The following is a 20,240-nucleotide window of genomic DNA, read 5'->3' on the forward strand; positions in this document are numbered from 1 at the left end:
AGTTTTTAGGAAAATAAAGGTAGAGAGATTTGGAATTTTAAGTCTGTTTGCTTAAGCATAAGAATATTTGTATAATTTCCGGAAAGTGATTAGGATGAGTAGAAGTATTGTTTGAAAGAATGCCTGGGTTTTTCAAATGAAAGAGAAATGTGGAAAGAGAAATGTTTCTGATTGGCTTGGCAATTTGGAATGGGGAAAGGGAAGTTTGAATGTTGAGACAGTTTGGAAAAGAAAGAGGGCATTGTGTGGCGGGCATCCGAGAAGGGCAGTCGAAAAGTTTTCGCGGATAGTTCAGAAGCAAGTACTAGTGGTTGTTTGTTAGTGGAGAGTAGCTGAAAAGTGGAACGAGAGACAAATCAAATCGAGAAGAAATACCTCTTTGATTCTGTAAAGTCCAAGAAAGTAAGTTACAAGAATTATCGTTATTAAAATTATTTGTGACACCAAGTAAAAAAGATACTTGGGTCTCAGGAGATTATTGTTGAGAGAAAGAGAGGAAAGAGTTTTGGAGTTTATTGAACGAGTACTGGTCAAAAGCGGCCTGGCTTGTGTTTTGGAGAAATAGTTGCTGGTATGCTGCTGGATGGATGCTGAGAACGGAGAGGGCTTTGATTGGTAGCCTAACATAATCAACAAGGAAGAGCTGTTTGGGCCAAGAGGAGACATCATTGTGTGTGAATCAAAAAGGTCAGTCAATAACTTATGTGATAGATGCTCTTTATAATCAAAAGTTAAAAATTTTGCGTAAAAGCATATGAATTAAGATTCCAACATTTCAAAAATTTAATAGGAAGTATAAGTAGTTTTGCAAACACCTAAATTTGTTTGTTTAGCTTATGTTATTAATGGTATCAGGAACAAAGCGATAAATATTTGTTTGAATTAGACAAAGATAGAGTAAAAATTTACATTTTTAATTATAACGCGGGCACATAAATTTGATACACCCTGTATATTGATTTGTAACTATTTAGTAGAAGGTAGCTTTTACGCAGTGGGTTTCTCCTTAATGAGTTTTTCCCTGAAGACTTAAAGACATTTGTAAATACAGTGAAGTGAAATGACAATTTATTTCGGATTATAATTTAAAAAGATTGTTTGTTACGGGAAAGGTAAGATTCACAGGTAGCTGTAATTATTAGTTTTTAGGAAAATAAAGGTAGAGAGATTTGGAATTTTAAGTCTGTTTGCTTAAGCATAAGAATATTTGTATAATTTCCGGAAAGTGATTAGGATGAGTAGAAGTATTGTTTGAAAGAATGCCTGGGTTTTTCAAATGAAAGAGAAATGTGGAAAGAGAAATGTTTCTGATTGGCTTGGCAATTTGGAATGGGGAAAGGGAAGTTTGAATGTTGAGACAGTTTGGAAAAGAAAGAGGGCATTGTGTGGCGGGCATCCGAGAAGGGCAGTCGAAAAGTTTTCGCGGATAGTTCAGAAGCAAGTACTAGTGGTTGTTTGTTAGTGGAGAGTAGCTGAAAAGTGGAACGAGAGACAAATCAAATCGAGAAGAAATACCTCTTTGATTCTGTAAAGTCCAAGAAAGTAAGTTACAAGAATTATCGTTATTAAAATTATTTGTGACACCAAGTAAAAAAGATACTTGGGTCTCAGGAGATTATTGTTGAGAGAAAGAGAGGAAAGAGTTTTGGAGTTTATTGAACGAGTACTGGTCAAAAGCGGCCTGGCTTGTGTTTTGGAGAAATAGTTGCTGGTATGCTGCTGGATGGATGCTGAGAACGGAGAGGGCTTTGATTGGTAGCCTAACATAATCAACAAGGAAGAGCTGTTTGGGCCAAGAGGAGACATCATTGTGTGTGAATCAAAAAGGTCAGTCAATAACTTATGTGATAGATGCTCTTTATAATCAAAAGTTAAAAATTATGCGTAAAAGCATATGAATTAAGATTCCAACATTTCAAAAATTTAATAGGAAGTATAAGTAGTTTTGCAAACACCTAAATTTGTTTGTTTAGCTTATGTTATTAATGGTATCAGGAACAAAGCGATAAATATTTGTTTGAATTAGATTAATTATTTGGTAAAAGTTTCATTTGGACAATTATGCCCACAGGATTTAATTGATAGATTTTCAGAGCATTGCTTAATAAAGGTATTTGTATGTGCTTATTTATGATTTTTCTATTTATTTCCTTTTCCTATTTTATCCCGATAAGGATCAACTAAGAGATACTGAAGCCACGAGAAAGGATAAGTATAACCTAAGATTATTTAGTTATTTTTTTATGACAAAAAGGCACCCTGAGATTTTTTCTTAATTTTTTTTGTATGATTTGCGTCAATTCAATAATTAATTAAATAAATACTAATTAAAATAAAAGTAATAGAAAGCAGATCACAACAATAGATATGTCATAATTAACTAAACATGCAATGAAATACCTAGAACTGTTGTTGTTTCTTGTAGTTTTGGCATTTCCAAAGGCTTCCAGCACCGGATTAGCGTCCAAAATTTTCTTTTCTAAAGTTCCAACTTCAGCTCCCCAGTTGTCGCATAAATACTTCAACAAATGTTTCGTAGACTCCGTTTTACCAGCTCCTGATTCACCACTTACGATAATAGATTGTGACTGCTTCAAAACTAACATGTCCCTGTAAGCTAAAAATTAAGAAAACAGACATTTTAAAAGTATATGCTAGTTGTTATCGAAGTCCGTTTGTAAAAAATCACACGGTGTTAGGTCTGGATTCTAAAGCGGATGTTCTAATGCTTCCAAGTTCAAATGTTAAACCAAGTTTTGAACTGTACGGACCACAAGGCATTCAGCGTTACCATTCATTTTGACAGCATGACCTAGTTTTTCTAATATGTACAAATATCATGTTTAAACTATACCTTTGTCTGCTACAGCGAAGATGTGCGGTGGCATTTGACCTAGTGATTTTCCTTTGTAGTTTTTGATAGTTTGTGATGCATACAGCGTGGGAATATCTTTATAGGGATTGACGGCTATCAATATGTTGGCTACGTACGACTAAAACAATGAAAAATTTGATCAGTTCTCCATATTATTTAACTGTTTAAGTTAAAATAGGTCCCTTCTTGAATTTTTCGATGTAGTTTATATATATCATCGTGAAATTTTTTAATTTTTTGCTATTTATTTACTAAGGTACTAATTTAAACGGCCAGAAAATTATTGAAACATTGCTACTGCATATAGGACTAAATAATGACGAAACTAAAAATGTTACTCATACTGATATCTTGCTAAGAGGATGAACTGTATCATTAAGAAATGGCATTAACTCCTATGGAGAGAGAAGCCGCGTTTTGGTTGAAAAATGGTACGATACATGGTCACAAATCTCACCAAAACTGATATAATTAGAATTCATTTGTCTTTACTTGTGGATTTTCTGACTAGATTAATATCAGTCAGCTTCAGCATGGTGCGAATGAAGGACGAATAGCTGATATTCCTGTAAAAGGTAGAAGAGATAGCTCTACAAAGACGTTGTGGGACAGATAATCGAGAGATATATTTAAAGACCAACTTATTCTTTTTATGTAAATTATATTCACTAAATAAAAATAGACGGTTTCGTGTTGATCCAATTCGAGTCTCTTACCATCCTCTGATATTAATAATACGTATTAATAATACGTGTTTCTAGGTTTTCCCGTTATCAAAGAGACTTTGTAAGAAGACTGAACTGAATCAAAACGAACCACTCGGATGGTAAATATAGTTAAATACTCTACCAACGTAAGCCTTTAGCCACTTCTAACGAGGAAAGACGAAGTAAGTTAAGATAACGATTAAAGTACACTGTGAAGGTGAGGTATAGCCATGCCATCGGGCGATGCTAGGAATCTATTCAACTAAAGCATCAGCAGTTTACCCATCTAAACCACTATCATTTTGTACTCTGTCCCAAGTACCTATAGCGTTATTGTCACTACTTCCCATTTTTTCTTACACTTTGAAATTTCAACACTGTTATACATAATTTTTATTGATTACACTTTATTTTAAAGAGTTTACTTACGTAAATTTTGTCCTGATAGTAACGTGATCGTATGTTGTTTAGTAAGGAACCTTCATTAAGGAACATCATTTCACCTAAAAAAGAAGAAGAGGAGAATTGAAACTTTGGATAAAAACATTGGACACAGAAACTTAACAATTTCTATAAAATTTTGTTACATGCTTGATTGGTAGTAAATTTAATGTTAGTTTCTTAAAAATATGTCGAATGTTCTGAATTTATTTTTACAATAGACACTTCCGTTTATGGTAACAGTACTCTCCCTTAAATCGACATACTGTCGATTTAAAATTAGCCATTTTTCATTTGGCGAATTCAGTTCAGTTTTGTGTTTGAACTCAGCCGTTTGAAAGTATTCTTTTAGGTGTTTTTGGTTGTAACAACGAGTTGTGGTTTTTGTCTTTTAGGAAAAACGTTAATTAGGTCGGGGTGAATGTCTACATCCTAAGTTTTCCTATTTTTGGATTTTGGAGATTTGAGGTTGAGATTCCTCTCTGAGGATATTTTCATGGTTTCTTTTTTCCTGCTTCCTGGGATTCCTATGTCAAAGACGTTTAGTAGGATTTGGTTTGGGGTGAATTTGGATTTTAAACGATACTTACAGTTGTCATCGTAGTTTTTATTATTGTCATCAATATTGGCTCTAAATATTTCACTAAATGGCAAGATTCTCTTTGGAAATTTGGAACTTTGGGGTGTCACTTCGGCACCATCGTCCAGGAGCTCGCTTATCTTGCCCAAAACGTAGCCCTCGGTATGGTCACGAGCCCACACGTAGTCCTCCATGTTTTATCTGCAACAAAAAACGACTATTTAGTTAAACGAAGCCACAAATATGAGTACAAAACTTATTATTGACTGCCCAGTGATATGTGGTGACCAACTGGCGTGTGGTGACTGTCCAAAAGCTTACATCGGTCAAACTGGCAGAACCTTTGATGAACGCATAGAACACAGAAGGTCGGTCAATAATAGAAAAACAGATTATACGTACACACTTCACTTTCTAGATCAATGAATCTTTTAAGGAAGTTTCAAATTCTCCATATTCAAAATAACGGCATTAAGTGATCTTTATTATAGCGGCATCGAGTGTTCCATCTTGAGTTATATGCTGCTATAAAAGACAGAAACATACAGGGTAGAAAAGCCATATCCATGATGAACGGCATTCTGTGGGACCAGACAATATCTAAAGCGAACAAACAGCTCATATACAATAGCATACTTAAAAGTATAATCACATAAATATGGCAGTGAAGTTTGGTCATTGAAACAAAGAACGGAGAAAATGTTACTATTTAGTAACAGAAATAGATTTCTGAAGAGCAGCAGGCAAATCAAGAAGAGATCGGATACCAAATGAGAGAATGCGAGAAATGATGGGAGTCACACGTACAATAATTAATGAGATAAAAATAAAACAACTAGTATGGTACGGCCATGTACAGAGAATGTCAGATGATAGGATCCTTAAGCAAATTTTGGCATGGACACCACAAGGAAGAAGAAAAAGAGGAAGGCCGAGAAGAAGTTGAAGGGAGGGAATTGAAAATGAACTAGAGGAAAGAGAAATCCCTCCAGGTATATGGTTAAACAGAGAAGAATGGCGGTTAGGAGTCGGAAGGCGTCGAAGAACGCTGTAAAGCGATAGTAGTATGTAGTGATCTTTATTAGAATTTATGAAAGTAATAAATTAAAAATACAGATATAATTTTAAAAGACTAACTTGAAACACTCACTGAAGCGATGGAGAAAAAACTTGAAGCCTTCGAGATGTGGCTATACAGGAGAATCCTAAGGATATCATGGACAGAAAAAATAACCAACGAGACCATATTACGAAGAATGGGGAAAGAAGGAGAGGTGATGTATACCATTAAAAGGAGAAAGTTAGAATATCTCGGACACATAATGAGAAACAGCACTAAATACAGATTACTGAAGGTGATCCTTCAAGGAAAAGTATTCAGAAAGCGAAGAATTGGGAGAAGAAAAATATCATGGTTAAAGAAACTGAGGAAATGGTTCTCCACAACAACAACTAATCTATTTAAAGGATCAATTAATAAAATAATTATAGCTAGAATGATCGCCAATATTCGAAACGAATAGGCTCCAAAAGAAGAAGAAGAACTTGAAACAAACAGCCCCCACTTCTCAACCTATTAAGTTAAAGACTTTAAAGTGCAGACACACAGTGAAATGCGCAGAGTTGCCTGATTGGCGTATTTCCCCCCATTTTTGGGGTAATTTGAAAGAGTCCGGGGGAATTTTTTTAAGCTGTAATGGCTGGGGGATTTTTTGGGGGTAAAAAAAATTGTGGGGGATTTTAGGGGGTCATGGTCAATTAAATTTGTGAATGTACATAGAACATTAGAATAGAACTGCACATTATTGTACTCTCATATAATCGAAGATTATGGAACCTATGAATTATTTTAGCGCCCTCTGTTGATAAATAGTATAATTTTGGTTTACTGTTCTCTATACATTTGACTACTAAAATTTAAAAATCATGGATTGGTCTACCTCTACGTTTTACATGCATGGCATGGCTAATAAGATATAAAATGAAATGGTGTAAAATGTACATATAAATGAAAATAGAAATTTTCGTTTTTAGAAATAAGCACTGCTCGCTCATCATGTGTAAATCACAGAACAGTAAAAGTCTGTTCGCTAAACTCATACAGAACTGGCTAGTGATTTTAGTAGGTCATTTTTTTGTTTTTGCCAGTTGTGTCTGAGTTTAGCGAACAAACGTTTTCGTTTTTAGAAATTAATAAGCACTGCTCGCTCATCATGTGTAAATCATAGAACAGTAAAAGTCTGTTCGCTAAACTCATACAGAACTGGCTAGTGATTTTAGTAGGTCATTTTTTTGTTTTGCAAGTTGTGTCTGAGTTTAGCCATGCCATGCATGTAACTATTTAAATTATTTCCGAGGGTTCATATTTAAATATATTAACTGGAAAGTTTATGTTTTTTGTAATGAACCATTCAATTCCTGTTTTTGAGCTTTATAATGTAATGTATCAAGCTGCTATGGTGTGAAGCATTGTCCATATAATATAATTATAGAGCTTAAATTCGTACTTTAATTACTCTTCAAACCAGTGTAGAAAGGTATCTTTATTCAGTAGCTGATTATGGTAATCAGCTAGTTTGATATCAATATAATGTTAACAATATTATTGTTATTAATCAAATTATAAAAATATATTAAAATCAAAACAATAACAACAAACAATCCCTTCCCTGAGGCCTGAAATGACATTGACATCATATTGACATTTGAATTTTGAATTCTACGAACTGCGCATGCGCATCAGTCAAAAACCAGTCGTGGCGGCAAAAATTTAAATTTGGTGTATTTGAGCTTCAATTTGGAGGAATTTGAGTTTAAAAGTGGGGGATTTAGAAAATCGAATCTGGCAACTCTGGAAATGCGTCACTTGATAAAGGCGTTCTGCGGAAACAGTTGTGGTGACGTTAACTCGTAATCAATTTTGTGGAACAAAAGTATTCAGTGTTTTATTGTTACAATAATTAATTAAATCTTTGGAAAAACTAAAAATGGAAAATCCGCTGGTCCAGGCAATTTAGGTGTTGGAATCCTAAAGATAATGGAAGAGGAAAATATTAATCATAGCAATCAATATAGGCCCTCCCCATCAGGGATTGCTATTGCTAATATGTAGAGAGCGGAATATATGCAACACAACATTACCAAAATATGCGCATATATATGCATTACTTTTACTACAAATATGCAGGTATTTTTTCTAAATTTGTCTAAATATGCAAATGCATATTAAAAATACTCAAAAATAAAACAATATTTATTAAGTCGTAAGATCTTCAGAAAAGTTGCCTTCAAAAATACGTACAACTTTCCTCAAACAATCGAAGCCCTCATTTTTTTCAAAAAGATTTTTTAATTTATTTCTAATTGTAATCCCTGCATTTCCGGGAATTTTTTGACAATGAGCAGAAAAAGTGTTAACAAAATTAACCGAATCACTTAATTGTAAATTCCTTTGTTCTAATGACTTTATTAGATCTGGTAAAAAACTAAAATTAACTTTTATGAACATAAGTTCTTTAGCAATTTGTACGTTACTTAAAGAACAAAGTACGTTACTTAAGCTGAAGAACAAAAGCGGAATTGTCTACAATTTGATGGATTTTTGTATTTTGATGCTTCTCTCTATGTCCGTCTTTATAGAAGTAAAAGCGAATTTGTCGAATAAAAACACTCTTTCCACAAAAATTTCTTTTGTGGGACATGATGCTTTTGTTAGTCAGTTCCGCATTTAAAAAATGAAATGTGAAAATGAATGTAACTTACGATTTTGGAACAGGCCTTGCAAAATACTTTGTCTCCACTTAGCTTTAACTCGGAAAAACACTTTATCCAAGCACTTTTTTGATTGGTAGACATATTTAAATTTAACATATACCAATCACTTCAAAAACACTAAATACGATACAACGTTTACTTTAAACAAATGTTGGCCGGAAACTGACAAAATAATTATTAGACCCTTAAAAGCAGGTAGGTACCTACGACTTGCTACGCTAATACAATAATATTTTTCTGGAAACACCCATAATTGTTAAATTCAGGTAGTAATGGGAAAGTCCAGATGAGCGATAGATAGATAAATAACGAGCTCGTTCATATCGAAGTTATAAAATTCCAACTAAGAGAGGAAAATTTTAAACTTTTATATAATTTATTTTTAAAATATGCAAAATAAATCGTGTTTAGCTTAAATATGCAATGTTGTGTTTGTTGTCTGAAAATATGCAATATATGCATCTATATGCACTTTGCATATATTCCGCTCTCTACTAATATGACTGCATTAATAATTGTATTTCAGTAACCAAAATGTAATAATTGGTACAAAATTATTCACAACTTTGTATTTTGACACCGATTTTTGATCTGGAGCTAATCTTGAAGTCGAAACTGTCTCTAAATCGTGTCTATTTAGATTTCTAGTTCATTCACAAAAAATATACCAAACAACACACTATGAACAAATCGAAAAATAGTAAATACATTCTACTCACATTCTTTCAACCAACAGTAACCTCACAGTAACTGTATTCGTGATCCTATGAAGTCATCCAGCAATCTCATTTATCTTATCAAACTAATTCCACCTTATCATCAGATACAGACTAATTGATCTCTAAAAATATTACTTATTACATGTAAAATTTAATTTCGACTTATCTGCGGAGATATAAGTAAACAGGCATTTTGTTTTAGATCAATAACAATATGTTGTATAAAAATGGATTAATCTGAGATAAAGTTGAGATGTTTGATTGAATTTAATGGATTGTGTCATCGATTTAGATAGTTCTAAAGTGTATTTTTTATGTTTGCGAAATGGATGATTTAGAAAGTATATATTGCTACCTTGTTATTTATTTATAAGCTCTTATATTTCTCTGACAGACAAAATAATCGAGACTGCAAAAGACTATAAATATGACACCGGTTTCCGTGTCGTATAGTCGAAACCGTAAGCTAGACTACAGGGCAGTCAATAAGGGTTAGGGTGGTTCGAAAAAAGCTTTTTTTTCTTATTTTAGATCGCTATAGTGCGCAAAAGTTGCCATTGGTATAGACTTCAAAAAAGCACTAATTATTATTTTTTTATTAATTTGTTTTCCGGTCCCGCAATGCCATCGAAGTTAGCAAAAATTGTGAAAAACCTTAATTTTTCATATATTTTTTTAACAGGCCAGATGGTTATAATTGCGTTCCTATACCATGAATTAACTACTAAAAGGATAAAAAATCAATATAAATGCACTTATACATTTGTTTCATATCTTCCGGTCGCGCAACATAATACAAAATGAGCAAAAATAAGTAGTTTTTGCAAAATTTCGAAGTTTGACTGTTTGGTACAATTTTATCATACTTACGACTTTTAGAGATGGTATAGTTTAATTCAATTACAATAATATATTTAAAATCCAAGCATAAAAGATAAATTTTGATATTGAATTGTTATTCAGTCGCGCAGCTTCGTCAAAAACAGCAGACTACCGAGAGGTGAGGCGAAAGTGACGAATGCCAGCGAAGCGCGCAACCACAAGTAAAGATACATGTGGGAATACCTCTACAATGGAGTATTTGTCTTCTCCATTACAATGAACTGCCATTCCACCACCTTTTCCAACACTTAGATGAAAATACAACAGGCCCAATAGGATATTCCGGACCAATTGGAAAGGCCCTATCTGATTGTGAAAGACTACCACTTATTGATTTTAATCCTATTGATTGTGAAATTCCAAAAGTTGACAAGCGTATTCTTAGCAAGCACCAATAATTGTACTTGCTTGAGGTATCAGAAGTCATCAAGTCAGGACATTGTTCAGAAGACTTTGTAGTGGGTACGTGATCCTAGCCCAACGTCACATTCAAGATGGCTTACTACTGCAAACCGAGTTTTGCGTTTCTACATCAGTGTGTCCCACCCTTCTGAAAATCTGAGAGAGTCATTCTCAAATGTTATAATATGCCTATGTGGTTTGCCACAAAAATAAACCACAAATTCACAGATGGGCCTAGACATGATTACAAAATCGTTGAATCTTCAAGGTACTTACCAGAAGAGCTGCTTCAAGTTGTTGATCCCGTTTTACAACGGAATGCTTACTTTGCCCATCCCGAAAATTTACTTTTGGCTATGGTAACTGATGACAGAAACCATGTCCGAGAGCTGGGCTTTAGGCGTATCATGAAGGAAAATCAAGCAATATCTGAAAGTGACTCTATCAGAATCTTTAAACCACCAAACTTAAACTTTGAATCTAAAAAGTATTACGAAATTTTCAAATGGAACACCAGTACACTGACTCCCCTCTACTGCTAAGAACATTGACTAATGAAGAGATAAAACAGTATGTGAGCAATGACTTCAAGCTTGTTATGACTATAGATACTTTGCCATGCCATACACAGGCAGTTGAAAGATGCGTTAAGCTAGCGACCGAAGCTCCAAGTAAAGTGTGTGGACACAGTTCCAGAGACGGCTACATTAGAACCACATTATTGCATCGCTTAGCGATGCCAACGATTAAAATCAACAACAACTGGTAGTCTTTCACAATCAGGTAGGGCCTTTCCAATCGGTCCGGTTATCCTATAGTGCCTGTTGAATTTCCATCTAAGTGTTGGAAAAGGTGGCGGAATAGCAGTTCGTTGTAATGGAGAAGACAAATACTCCATTGTAGAGGTCTTCCCACATGTATCTCTATTTGTGGCTGCGCGAGCTTCGCTGGCATTCGTCACTTTCGCCTCGCCTCTCAGTAGTCTGCTGTTTTTGACGAAGCTGCGCGACCGAATTCCACTTGTATATCAAAAGGTATCTTATATGCTAGGATTTTAAATATATTATTGTAATTGAATTAAACTATAGCATCTCTAAAAGTCGTATGATTAAATTGTACTAAACAGTCAAACTTTGAAATTTTGCAAAAACTACTAATTTTACTCATTTTGTATTATGTTGCGCGTCCGAAAGATATAAAACACGTGTATAATAAGTGCATTTATATTGATTTTACATACATTTAGTAGCTATTCATGGTATAGGAACGCAATTAAAACCATCTGGCCTGTTAAAAAAAAATATATGAAAAATTAAGGTTTTTCACAATTTTTGCTAACTTCGATGGCATTGCGCGACCGGAAGACAAATTAATAAAAAAATAATAATTAGTGCTTTTTTCAAGTCTATACCAATGGCAACTTTTGCGCACTATAGCGATCTGAAATAAGAAAAAAACTTTTTTTCGAACCACAATAATGAGGGTATTTGGCTCCGAATTCCATTTTACTACATCGATTTACTTGATATTTTCACATTAAGTAGGGAAGAGCTCAAGAAACAAAATTTACCCTATACCGATATGCGCTTTTATCTTGGATTCCAAGATTCTTGGTAATTTTTTTGGTTAAAATAACCACTGAAGTGGCTAGAGAACCTAATTATAAGCAAAAACTGTTTTATAATTTTTTTTTTGAAAACTCAAAACTTTTTGAGTTATTCATGGTTGAAAATTGGCCAGTTTCATTGAAAAATGACACCTCTTCGGACGGTTTTTTGCGAATACCTTAAAAACTATGCATCTAACGAAAAAAACTATAAAAAATATTTTTATAGCTTATAAAAAAAGAAAGAGATTATTTCCTTCCTAAATCTTCTAGTTATAATACACAAAGAGATGGTAGGTGAGAAGAGTTTGTTTTTTGGTGCATGCTCAAATTGGTGTATTCAACTTGAAATAACAGAGAAGCGGTCGAGTTTAGGTGTATAATGTTATAAATACCTTTTGTAGTGCTTGAAAGACCTTTAAAATGACCTCATTAAATGTCGATTACTTTCAAACTAAGCGAGATATGCTGCAAACAAAATTGATGCCTAATGTATTTGAAGAAAAAATGAGAAGTATATTTAACCCCACATTCATCAGAATTTAAATGCATCGTTTTTCTTCTACAATACTTTTTATTAAAGTGTTATTTCTATGTTCAAAAAGTTGGACGGGCTTAAAATTAATGGTTTTTGAAAAAAAAAGATCAAATTATAGAGCCCATTTTTAAATTTTCCTAACGATCTTTCTTTTTCTGCACGTAACTCGAAAATAAAAAGAGATACGCAAAAGGATACAGAACAAAAATGTTGGCTTTTTTTAGGCAAACATTTTGTATTGGTTTTTCATTACTGTATCTCTTATTATTTTCAAGTTACATGGATCAAAAGGAAGATTTTTAAGAAACTTTAAAAATGCGCTCTATAATTTGATCTTATTGTTTTACAAAAACCATTCATTTTAAACCCGTTAAACTTTTTGAACATAGAAATAACACTATAATAAAAGGTATTGTAGAAGAAAAACGATGCATTTAAATTTTGGTGGATGAGGAATTAAATATACTTCTCATTTTTTTCTTAAAATACATTAGTCATCATATTTTTTTGTAGCATATCTCACTTAGTTTGAATGCAATCGACATTTAATATTGCTCATTTTAAAGGTCTTTTCAAGTAGGTACTACAAAAGGTATTGGTAACATTATACACCTAAAATCGACCGTTTCTCTGTTATTTCAAGTTGAATACACCGATTTGAGCATGCAGCAAAAACACAAACTCTTTTCACCTACCATATCTCTTTTTGTTTTATAACTTGATTTTCAACGAAAACTTTTCGTTTATAAATTTGCAAAAGTCTGTGTGTTATTGCGTCGCCGCTCCTACAATACTTAGAGCAGATGTATCGATGGATTCTTATGTAGTTTTGTCTTCTGAATCCAAATCTGAAAACGGCATTTCGATATCTCAAACCGTCTTCGAGATAGTCGACCTCAAAATCTAAAATGTGACGTCACAATCCGGTTATCTCCTATCAGGCAGTAAACGTCAGCTGAAATCTTTGATTAGGAAGTAGGCTACTTTTTTAATCTGAATTTGTTAAGCAAAGCAAATGTTATTATTTATATTTGAGTTTGACACTTCGTTAATGTCAAACTAAATTTTAAATTATTTAGCTATTAATAAAATATAAATGACATTTTATAGTGAATTTAATTTTTATAATAATATGTGTAATAAATGTATAAAAATACAATTTGAGTATATTTTGAAAGCAATAATACATATTATACATATTAATAATGAATCAGTACAAACGATTATATTTTAAATTTGGTAAATTCTCCACTTGACCAGCGACCAGCGCACACAACTCAAAACACAAGTACGCAAGTACGGTTGCGTGAAGCGTGGCGCAAAGCCGTGTAATTTACGAGACTCGCTAGGTCTGTAGATCCCAAGTAAAGTTCATCAGTAAAAACTATCTTTATCATGTATGTATTATTTATTTTACAATATTGGAAAATTGTTATTTAAAATGTAGTTTGGAATAAAAAAGTATGTTCTGATATATGAAATTACATCCTTCTAATAAAAAAAAAATATTTGACGAATTTTCTCAAATTATGGATACCAACATCATTTTCATTTATAACTCTTGTATTTTTAATTTGACGAAGAAAAGTTATTCTTCATAAAAATCTCTTCTTGGTCTAAGATTTATGATGCAACCATCATGAATCACATTTTATTAATTTTATACGAGGTATGTAAAAAAATATGAATTTCGAGTAAAGTATCTTTATAGTTCACAACATTTAAATTAGAATGATGTACTTGCACATTAAAACATAATTTTTAATTCTAAACAGTTTTTCGTAATAGCAATTTTCTATATTATGAATTTAAATAGGTATATAAACAAAGTTTTCGTTATGATAATGCTCGCAATTTCAGCTTATTATATTATAACTAAGATTTTTGAAGGAACAAATCTCTTTGTTTTTTTATAAGCTACAAAATTGTTTTATATAGTTTTTTTAGTTAGATGTATATTTTTTAAGGTATTCGCAAAAAAACGTTCGAAAAGGTGTTACGTTTCAATGAAAATGGCCAATTTCAACCGCGAATAACTTTTATTTAAAGAATAAAAGCGAATATTTAAAGAACAGTTTTTGCTTAGAATTAGGTTCTCTAGCCACTTCCGTGGTTATTTTAACCAAAAACTTTTCCACCCTCGAAAAGAGGTGGGAACCACCCCCAAGATAAAAGCGCACATTTGCATAGGGTAGACTTTGAATTAGGAGATAAGTTGAGGCTATTTCCAAAATTTCATTAAAATCCATGCAGTAGGATAGAATTCGGAGGTAATATCCTATTCTTGCTCCCATTGACTGGCGTATATGTAAAATATTCGTATCTGAACAGATGGTCCTTTCTTTAACGGTAAAATATTGCAAAACCTCTAAATTTTAAAGAACCGCTTGGATTGACATGAAATTTGGCATACACATAGCTAACAAGTCAAGGAAAAAAAGTGATATTGTGCCGATATGTGCTTTTGCCATGGGGGTGCTTTTCACCCCCTCTTGGGGGTGAAAAAATATTCGCCCAAAGTAAGTCCGGAAATGGATAAACTGACTAATTTTAAGTAACTTTTGTTCTATTGAGTTTTTTCAGTAAGTCAATACTTTTCGAGTTATTTGCCAGTGAATATGTTCATTTTTTTCAACAAAATAACCACGCTTTTAGATGGTTTTTCGCAAATAACTGAAAAAGTAAGTATTTTGTAGAAAAAAACATTCTTAGCAAACATATAGCCTGTAAAAAATTTAAAAAAATGGTGTATATATCACGTCTCTATAAATAGTAGAAGCTATATTTATAGCTAATGAAAAATAGGTTCATATTCGTCAAATTCCAAATGGAATACTTTAACGTGAAATAACCAAAAATGAAGCACATTTCGGGGAAAACTCTTTACAAGTTATTTAAAGTGTTTAAAAAAAGCTTCATTTTTGTTTTATAAAAAAAATTTGTAGCATCAAAAGTAAACAATATCCACTCAAAATAAAGTTAGTCCCTTTTTTTGGTAAAAAAATCGGGAAAATCACCCCCTAATTAGTATCTCGAATGAACTAAATCGTTACGACTTCACAAGTTTCTTGACTCGTATATGTATTGTTTATATTATGATCTGTAAGCTTCATCGGTTTAAAGTCCTTATTTTTGAAAGGGCTGTAGTTAAAAGGGGTTGAACAAGTCGCTGATCACGAATGTATGCAAATTTTAAAATTTTTAAAAATTTTACTTTAAAACCAAATTTTTTTAAAAATAAGCACATTGAATCGATGAAACTTACAGATCATATAAACATAACATAAGTAAAATAATTTGTGCAGCGATAACGATTAATTTCATTTAAGTTGCTAATTAGGGGGTGGTCTTCCCGATTTTTTTTTTCCAAAACAAAAGGGACCAACTTTATTTTGAGCGTAACTTGCTTAAATTTAATGCTAGAAACTTTTTATAAAAACAAAAATAAAGCTTTTTTTAAACACTTTTAAAAAGTTATAATAGGTTTTCCCCAAAAAGTGCTTAATTTTTTGGATATTTTACTTCGAAATATATTTGAAATTTGGTGAATATGAATCTATTTTTCATTGGCTATAACTCTGGTTCTGCGAGGTCTAAAGACCTAACGCGTACACCATTTTTTTTACTTTTTTACAGGCATATTTTTGCTAAGAATGTTTTTTTCGGCAAGATACATACTTTTTGAGTTATTTGCGAAAAACCGTCTAAAAATGTTATTTTGTTGAAAAATGAACATATTCACTCGCAAATAACTCGAAAAGTGTTGACTTGGCGAAAAAGCTCTGTAAAACAAAAGTTTCTTAAAATTAGTCAGTTTACCCATTTCCGGACTTATTTTGGACATATATTCTTTCACCCCCAAGAGGGGGTGAAAGTCACCCCCAGGGCAAAAGCACACATCGCCACAATATCACTTTTTTTCTTTGACATGTAAGCTATACGTATGCCAAATTTCATGTCAATCCAAGCGGTTCTTTAAAATTTAGAGCAAAAACCGTGAAAGAATGTACTAAGAATAAGAACTGGGTACACAGTGAATTATGTAAAAATTCTAAAGTAATAATTTAAAACAGTAGTATTTCTTCTATTCTTTCTCAGGTTTTCATGAACTTAAACCAGTACTCAAGCTAAAAACATACCGGATTACCAAAATTGAACAACAAAAAATTAAATAGATTTGCATCTAAATCTAGTCCACATAACAGGTATTCTATAGCTGATAAAAATTTCTGGACGAGATCCTTCCGCTTAGTCCGACCCTGGTTGAAATAGTGGATGCGTGAACTATAAACGGCAAAAACTTTTCACTTTTAGTGATTCGGAAAGCTGATCGGCAGATTAAAATATATAAATATAGTCTCTTTTACATAAGTAAAACTGAATTCAATTTTTCAGGCTGTTGCCTATCACTTCCTAGTCTAATTACGCGAATTATCGTTTCTAGTTGTTAACTTGTTCGTGGGCTGTGTCATTGGATTTTGCTAAAATTTATACATGGATAATATCAAATATATTAGGAAGCACGTTGCCACTAGCGCCTCAGTCGGCTTGAGTTGAACTACGTTTTCTCAACGTAAACATACAAATTTAATATTGTTAATTTTTGGATAATTAATTAGCTAATTTTGGTAAATTGTGTTTGTATTTATACACTAAATGTCTTATAAAATAGGTTCGTTAAAATGTATTCTCAGCAAATACCTAGGATAACAATTAACTAAAAAGTGTATTACTTTGCCTCCATTCACCAATCACCCCCCCCCCCCCCCATTCATCCTTTTTACAAGAAAGCTAACCCCAGACTGTATAGAAAATTTATTTTCTACTATTAGGGCTAAGGATACACTTGATAGTGTGAAATTTAGGTGTAACTTATAAAGGGAGCTTCAGATAAAATTAATGATATATTTAAAAGCTATTTTCAAAATTATACCTATTATACAACAGAGTATTGAAAATGTTAAATTAAAAAGTATAATTTAAAATTAAAATGTTACTTACAAGAAAATATCCAAAATGTATGTATACCTACTCTACATACAAATTGTCACAAAACTTTTATAGATAAATATTTTGATCTTTTAATAAAAGCGTATGTAAATGAAATAAACGATAGTAAAAAGGAAAAATTATGCAAATTAAAAAGTAAGAATATAAAATTAAACAAAATAGCTCACAACTAAATTGTCAAGAGTTGTATGTATTATAGTCTAAATCAGTGCTTCCCAAACTGTGCGCCGCGGCGCCCTGGGGCGCCGTGGCTCGACTACAGGGCGCCGCGAAAGTTTTCTTCCAATATTAGACATAATCACATAATTACCTTCAAGTATTAAACATTAAACTAAAGTTGTTATGACAACTTTTTAACTTTTAAAATATACCTATATAAAAATGTTAAACCCATATAAACCCATGATAAACGAGTTCAGTTATTAGTAATTTTATTTGATGCCGACAATATATCCTCGATATTTTAAATTCCACGTAACAATTCTCTTACTACTGTAAATTGACTTCTGACCGACAGGCCATAAATCACTGCCGGTCGGCAAATACAATCGTCTCTTTGCACGTGCACATTTTAAAACTATGAATTTTTACTTATCTAAATTTTAGTTAGTTGAATTTATAGTTTCATGTTTCATACTGTTCGCATCGTTTCATTTATCAGTCTGAATATAAACAAGGTTGTTTCACCTACTTGTGTACAAAAGTTGCTGTAAAAATGGAAAAGTTTTTGAATTTAAATAAACAAGGTGGTTCTAAAAATAAAGTGGATGCACCACAAACTAGTGGTAGAGTCGTGAAGAAACGAAAATACCGTAAATATGATGACAGCTACTTGGATTTTGGCTTTACATCAACAAACGTCAATGATGAAGAGAGACCAAAATGTGTATTGTGCCTGAAACTTTTGGCTCCAGAATGCATGCTTCCAAGTAAGTTAAAACGCCACTTGGAAGCCAATCATCCAAACTTTGCTGACAAACCTCGTAGCTTTTTTACCAGGAAGTTAAATGATTTGAAGCAACAAAAAAGTAACTTTTCCAAGCATTTGTCGATACCTAAAAATGCTTTGCTGGCATCATACAAGGTTGCGTATAAAGTTGCAAAGTGTAAAAAGCCCCACACAATCGCAGAACAATTAATTCTACCGGCTGCTGTAGATTTGGTAAACATTATGATCGGAAAATCTGCGGGAAAACTTCTTTCAGCGGTGCCTTTATCTAACAACACCATCAGTCGCAGAATTCAGCGTATGGCGGTTACAGTTGGATGAGGCAACAGATTCTAGTAAAGATGCACACTTGATTTGTTACATAAGGTTCTTGGATGATAATACCATTGTAGAGGATCTTCTGTTTTGTAAAAAAATCACTGCAAGTACAAAGGCGCAAGACTTTTTCGAGATCCTGAATACATTTGTGGTTGAAAACAATTTGGAGTGGACAAAGTGCGTTGGTGTTTGCACTGATGGTGGTCGTTCAATGTCTGGCCGTTATGGAGGATTACAGGCGCTTGTTCGAAACAAAGCTCCGTATTCAGTATGGACCCATTGCATCATTCATAGAGAAGCGCTTGCATCAAAGAATCTGAGTCCTTCACTAAATTTGGTCTTAGAACGTGTGGTAACTGTGGTAAATTATATAAAAACTAGGCCGCTGAAAGCAAGGTTTTTCAAAAAAATGTGTGAGGATATGGGTGCAGAACACACGTCTCTGTTATACTACTGCCACTCACGATGGCTCTCTCGTGGTAATGTTTTGTCTCGTACGTTCCAATTACGACAAGAAATGTACATTTTTCTTGAAGAAGAAAAACACCAGTATGCCAAGTACTTTGTAGAAACGGATTTTTTGGTTCAACTAGCATACTTATGTGATATCTTTGAAAAGTTAAATGCGTTGAATCTCTCCCTGCAAGGCCGCAACACGCACATTTTAAAATTGGCGGAGAAGATTTCAGCTTTAAGAAAAAAATTAGAAGCATGGAATAGAAAAGTTAATGATAATAATATCAATGATTGTTGTCCCTTGTTCCAGGAGTTTATTATCTCCAATGAAGTTAATATCTCTTGCAATATTTGCGGATCACTTATCAGAGCTTATCAAATGGTTCGAAAAATACTTTCAAGCTGATAATATCGACAAGTTTGCATGGATTCAAGATCCATTTAGAGCGGAAGCTCCTTCTGAATTTACTTCTTTAGAAGAAGAAAATCTCATTGATTTGGCTTGCGACAACACGTTGAAGACAAAGTTTGGCTGCACGGAACTAACTGATTTTTGGATATCAGTAAAAGATGAATATCCGCTGCTGAGTGGTAATGCTCTGCGCATCTTAATTCCATTTGCAACATCCTATTTGTACGAAGCTGGATTTTCGGCGGTCGCTGTAATAAAAAGTAAATACCGTGCGAAAATTAACGTGGAACAAGAAATGAGGGTAGCTGTGTCCAGTTTGATTCCGAGATTTGAAAAGTTGTGTAATGAACAAGAACAAGCTCATTTATTGTGAATTTAAAGTATGTTTCATTATTTTTAAACTAACCTAACCATATCAACTGCAACAGAAACCGTATTAACTACAGTTAAAGTTAGACGTTAAATCAATATTTTGACTCAGGGCGCCGCGGAAAAATTCTAGTTTATTAAGTGCGCCGCGAACTAAAAAACTTTGAGAACCACTGGTCTAAATGTATTTGATAATACAATA

General features: G+C 33.0%; 1 protein-coding gene across 3 annotated transcripts in view; it reads right to left on the minus strand.

Annotated features, from left to right (window-relative positions):
* Positions 1-20,240, minus strand: part of LOC114331957 (myosin heavy chain 95F) — a 118,503-nt gene that overhangs the window by 48,067 nt on the left and 50,196 nt on the right. For 2 of the 3 annotated variants that reach the window (XM_050653294.1, XM_050653292.1), the window contains exons 2-5: positions 4,614-4,804; positions 4,012-4,085; positions 2,855-2,993; positions 2,401-2,617 (exon numbers count right to left, since the gene is read on the minus strand). In XM_050653294.1, coding sequence (XP_050509251.1) covers positions 2,401-2,617; positions 2,855-2,993; positions 4,012-4,085; positions 4,614-4,797 — 614 coding nt within the window. In that variant the 5' untranslated portion in view covers positions 4,798-4,804. Of the gene's footprint in view, positions 1-2,400; positions 2,618-2,854; positions 2,994-4,011; positions 4,086-4,613; positions 4,805-9,096; positions 9,245-20,240 lie in introns of those variants that run through there. The other variant, XM_050653293.1, reaches the window with a different exon arrangement.

The sequence above is a fragment of the Diabrotica virgifera genome, chromosome 6 (genome assembly GCF_917563875.1).
Source record: "Diabrotica virgifera virgifera chromosome 6, PGI_DIABVI_V3a".
Lineage (NCBI taxonomy): Eukaryota > Metazoa > Arthropoda > Insecta > Coleoptera > Chrysomelidae > Diabrotica > Diabrotica virgifera.